Consider the following 6000-nt stretch of genomic DNA (forward strand, 5'->3'; position numbering starts at 1 on the left):
GGAGGAGCTTCCACTTCATGGCCTTCTTTGCACAGAATTTCTTTATAAATGGAGATGAAAATCACTATCTAGATGTGGGAAGTCACACATAAAGCATTACCATCTTCCATTTACAAGCAAATTAGCTATTATGGCATAGCCTGAGAATACTATGCTGGGTTTAAAGATGAATTAGAGTCTCATTATAATAGATGGAGTCTTAAAATCCTGGGGTTTTGCTCCATTCTGTAGCTTGCTTTTGCTCAAGTATCACCTTAAAGAGCCTTTTCCCTGCTTTCCACTGAGCTGTCTCCTCCTGAGTTTGCAAGGTGTCCCTTTGTGCAACCCTACTTCTGTGGCACCGATTTCCAGCATGAACAGGGAGGCACAGCACAGCAGATCCCAAATCCATAAGCTGTTTATAATTACTTTAGCCCTTCTCACCGTGAGGATGCTCCAAAATCCTTTGTTCAACTTAACTCCTTAATACAGCATCATATACATTTATCTTGCAGTTTATAATATAAAACTGCACTACCTGTGACCTGAAACTTTGAAGATTACATTTCAGAATAAACCCCCAATTTAGGCATTAATTTGTCATTTAGGAAGAAACCTACAATTTAGTGATGAGGATAAAAAAAGTACAATTAATTTATGTAATCCACCTTGGCATGGAGCGACTGGTCAGCTCCCAGAGATTACTTAGCACTGCTAAATGCTTGTATATACTTGCTTTTCTTGCAGATTATGTGACAAGAATAGTCTTGGAGAGTTATTACATAAGAAGGGCTACTTAAAGTTTATTCATTTTAGTATAATTCTGACATTTCTAAATTAAAAACAGCCTGCTGCTTGTTCTTGTGGTGTCAGAGAAGCTCAAAGAAATCTCCAGTACAGAAAATATATTCTCACTTCATAGCTCAGTGTTTTGCTTTGGGAAGTGACTTTATTAACCACAGTGCACTATATTACAACTTTTTTCTATTAATAATTTCTATGTGCATCATGCACTGCACACTGCAGAATCTCCTGGTGAAGTCTAATTTCACTGCCCTAACACTCACAAGCCATATTCTTGCAGTCATACAGATTTAATGAGAAAAAAAAATGATTGTTTGAAGGTAGACAACTTATGCTGAATCCTGAATATCTAATTCAAGTCTACACTAGTATATTACCCAAACAACAGGGTAGGAGTCCCTTTGAGGTTCAAGTTTTTGTGGCCCTTCCAACTGAATCACAGTATCTTAAACAACACCACTTCTGACAACAGAATACAGTTTAACTTTCAGAGAAACTGGTGTTCAAATATTAATAGTGGACGACTTTGCCACTGTTAAGGCACAGAACTTGGTTAAGGGGATGCTATTAGCTTTCATTTTTATCTGGCATTGCCAGCACATGCAATAAGCAGCACTATCATACCAAATGTCATACTACAGGCAAGTCCTAACTAAGGAGAACTGTGCAAGTTTCTGAACTTTGGTCACACTGTTTATAAAATACATGTATGAAATGTTAGCATCCATTTACTTGGCTTTTAAGCAAGTTTCTGAAAAATACTGTGCACAAATAAGCCGTTTTCATGGAAAACAACTGCTCCAGGACATCATATGGCAATCAACTCCTAATCTAAATATGCACCTACAGAAGATTAAAAATATTCCACAATCTCCTATATGAAGTCAGCACTGACTTTCCTTCTTGTGCCAGTTTGATCCTGTTTTTTTTGTAGAAAACACTTCATCTGCAATATTTGATCAGAATAAATTTCATAAATACTGCTTAATAGCTTCCATATGAGATATTGTGAGGAGTTATTAAAAATATGCAAGATTCCCTTTACTTCCTCTCAAAAATCAGGTAAAGAAATATATTACTGTGTAGAAGTAATCAAGAGTACCACATCTAAAAGGGATAATTAAAAAGGAAAAAAAAAAAAAAAAGAAAAAGAAGCAAAGAATCCTAATATAAACCTTGGCAGTTCTCATATGACAAACTGTTTTGAGAAAACATCCACATCATCTTGGATTAATGCAGATTAATTTTTGCAGTTATTCTAGTGGAGGTGACAAAAATAAAATCCTCACAAGCAGAAGTGACAGATTTCAGTCATTAGGTGATAAAAGCTGCCTAACTCATCTAATACTTCTGTAATTCCAGAGACACCTCTTTAATGTTGCACATCTCTTGCCTTCTGAAATACTACCAGGTTGCTGCTGATGCGATTGAGGCGTCGCCTCCAGACCATTTTGGCAATTCTACCTCAAAGTAAACAATGGCACAACTTTATTAACTGAGCGTTATACTCTCTAAGACCAGTTTCTGGAAACTTCTACATCAGATCCAGAGCAGTATTTCTTCTCCACAGCACATGACATCATTTACATGCACAGAGTTACTAGTGCAGCAAGTCCTCTTGCATGTTCCCTTTGAACACCTGAAAATCACTGCTTAAAAAACGGCATGATGGGATTAACAAAAACCAATATTCTCCTCCAAGAAACATATAATGGCAATAGAATGGAAAATTGCTAAGGTTACATATGGAAAAAAAAACAAAACAAATCACTAAGTCTTACTTGTGCAAGGTGTGAGATGGCCGGTCATTTTTCTCCAGTTGTCCATAGCAGCTAGTTTTTGCTTCTGGAATGAATGAATATTTTTCCAGCATGGCTGATGCAGCAGTGGCAATAATCCCAAGGCCGTCCCGTACCCGAGCTTCTAAACTGTAGTCCCATTCATCATAAGATGCTGAAATGAGTCCTGAAGGAAACTCCTTGGGAGTGATTTCTGTGTTACCACTAACAAGGCTGGGAACTATCCAAAAGAAATCATAGCCCGTAAGGCCCAGGGAACGAGCCTCATCCAGTATATAGACAGCTTCATCCTTGGAACAATACAGCAGGATGACGGATGAATGGATTTTCTTCAGCTGAATTTGGGTCTTGGCATCACCAAAGGCGGTATCGAGTATGATGATGTTCTGCATGTCCCAGCCCACAAAACTATTTTCCACTGTGGTCTTAATGACATTGATGAAGTCTCGATATCCAGGGAATGTGGTGGTCACCAGAGAGAACACATGCCAGTCATAATCCTGCATGATCTTCAGCATGATGATGGCTTCTTGCTGGATGGAAGCCCCAAACTGGAAGAACGTGGACATGACATCCTAGAATACCAAACACAATGAAAGATTACTAATTTTGTACAAGTCTGAAATGAACAGAATTTCTAATTCTTCTGCTCTCTTTGGTCCACCATTGCTACCAAACTTATGTTGCATTCCAATAACTTGATGTGCCATATCATACTCGTATCATGAGTAAACAACACTGACCATAAGTTCCACAGCTAATTAAGATACTTGCCAAAAAGTGACAAACAGATATTTACGTGGGAAATTCCTGAATGCCTGATCACTTGAAGACAACTTAAATCAGTACTTACTGAGGAAGCTCCCTAGAGACAGCCACCCACTGTTAAACAACCCATCTCCAGCAGGCAGCTTTAGATTCATCACACTTATTAGGATTGCGACCAAATAAATTCACACCAATTTTTAGTTACAATGGAAATAAATTGCAATGCACATGCTGCATATATATGAAGAAGCTCTGTACTTCAGGGTCTAATTTCTGAGGGATACTTCATTTCCACAGGTTCATTGGACTTGGTGGAAGCTGTCAAACCCTGCAGTGGATTTATCATCCCCAGGTACTAAGTTCACTCCTGTTCCTGGGCTCGCTACCAACCATGCTCCATTCAGAGCACATGGTCCATTGATGCCTGATGTAGAATTAACACATGGATGGGACTCCAGGGACAACCAGCAGGCTGCCAGTGTCCTTGTTAAAGGACTTAAATGGAAGGAAATCCAAACACTGGCCTCACAGTCTGTGACTGGTAACTGCACTGACACAGCTGTGCTGTCAGTTTGCTAGAAGATTTGTTTCTAATATTTGTTTTAGGCTTTTACAGTATTCATAACATTTTATACAACATAAGGGCAGGTGCCTTTTATTTTTAACAACATCTATCAGAAATAGGCAACACAATAATATATTCTGTTGGCACTAAATTTCTGAGCATTTTCATTGGTCTATTTTTACAAAACCACTGCAAGATCTACATTTATTTTTGAATTTTACATTCTAGATTTATATACATCACAATTATTAGAGTACCAAAACTATACACAGGAAACTATATAATTCTTTATTTTTACTTTATTTCAGTATTTATTCCTAACCAGTAGGGGCAACTTAAGTGCATCATTTTCAGATACAGAAAGCTTGAACTCCTGCTGAAATAAAAGCTTCTGATTTAAAGAAGAAGATATTAACGATTGAAGATTTCTTACACAGCATTTACAGGAAAGACACACATGGTGCTTTTAACTTAAACAGTTTTATGAACATGGTTGCAAACTGCTATCCTATTTTACACTTGTGGGGAATAGAAACAGATTAATTGACTTAGGTTTCATGGCAAGATGGTGTTAAACATACAATTATTAGTGAGAACAGTAACTCAGCTCTACAAGTGCTGTATCTTATCTATGGAAACCTATTCAGAGCAAACTGAGTGCCTATTTTTTTTTTTAATAAAAGATGAGGAGTGATATTATTTTCCAAATGTTAAGAACCTGACACCAGGATTTTATATAGGTTGACAGCAATAAAAGTCTTATGACTTGTGTCAGACCATGAAGAGTGATATCAAAGGTATAAAATACACACCACTAGTGGTAACAAAATCATTTGCCATGGCTTCTTTGGTACCTCAAAGATGTCATTTTGAATGCCAGGGCCAAGATTTGAAGTGGTTTTTGGTTAATTACAGATGTTATAAAACGTATTCGGGAGATGAATTGAATTAGGAAGATTTGATAGCTGAATCCTTCTAGGAGCTATTTCCCGGTGGCCTGCACTATATACTTAAACAAAGAAACAATGAGCTTTTTATCTGGGGACACTTACAGCTAAAGAAACCCAGCACACAGAAAATATGCTCAGAGTCAGCATTTAATGGTTTAATTACTGACTTACTAAGTAAATTAGATACCTAGAGACAATGCCATGAAACAAAAGTTGGCTGCAGCTTCCTAACTGAACATAAAAAAATATTGTAATGAAAAGTCAATCACTTCAGTTTTCTTCTCTAGCTCTTGTCTTATCCTGGTTTTTACTTGAGATTATGCTAAATAACAGTAAAATTAAGTACAATAATTTACAGTAAATTAAATAGATTATTTCCATTCCTTTCACTCTACGTCATTTCTAAATGTGGCTTATGGCTCCTAATGTAGTGGAATAATTCTTTCAAGTGATACATACACCTTGGTCCTTCATGCATCACAAGGAACTTCTTCAATAAGGCAACCGAAGATGAAGTCTTTTAGTAAAAAAAACTAATGTACTTGGACATTTCTAACTATGACCTTTCTAACTAGTAAATACAGATTTTTAACCTAGACCAGTCACCTTCCTGGGCAAAGAACAACGGTCTTGTGCACAACAGCCTGTGTTACCATTACAGGAGTCTGACAACAAAAGAAAAGTACTAAAAATAAATCCTTTCCTTTTGTAAACATTTAGAAAAAATCAATTATGAAAGGAATTTTAATTGAACAGTTTTGTAAAGTTCACACCAATATTACATGAATCCTTCTCACATAATTGTGAATGTGAACTTTAGTCGAAATCAGGCAATTAATATCAATTTGTGATCAGAATGGTGAAAAAAAAATTGTAACTACATGGTGAAGACAAGCTTGCGTTCAGTGGAAATACAAATATCACAAGCAAGATTCTCATCTGAAGAAATGCAATATAATTCCACTGACTTCACGTGATGCTTTTAAAGAGCTGAAGATCTGACTGTATGTGTTTACAATGAATTTGAAACAGATGGAAGATTACAAGCAAATTGCAGCCTTAGGAACTTCAATAGATATTTAAATTCCTATAAGGAGAATATTCAAGGACATACTATCCATTAAGGGAGGGGGGG

At 36.7% G+C, this 6000-nt stretch overlaps 1 protein-coding gene across 3 annotated transcripts in view; it reads right to left on the reverse strand.

Moving 5' to 3' along the window:
• Window positions 1-6000, reverse strand: part of GRIN2A (glutamate ionotropic receptor NMDA type subunit 2A) — a 189356-nt gene that overhangs the window by 86770 nt on the left and 96586 nt on the right. For all 3 annotated transcript variants that reach the window (XM_026858754.1, XM_026858753.1, XM_026858752.1), the window contains exon 3: window positions 2565-3157. In XM_026858754.1, coding sequence (XP_026714555.1) covers window positions 2565-3157 — 593 coding nt within the window. The remainder of the gene's footprint in view (window positions 1-2564; window positions 3158-6000) is intronic.

This window comes from Athene cunicularia (genome assembly GCF_003259725.1).
Source record: "Athene cunicularia isolate RWA chromosome 14 unlocalized genomic scaffold, athCun1 chr14_part1, whole genome shotgun sequence".
NCBI classification, from domain to species: domain Eukaryota; kingdom Metazoa; phylum Chordata; class Aves; order Strigiformes; family Strigidae; genus Athene; species Athene cunicularia.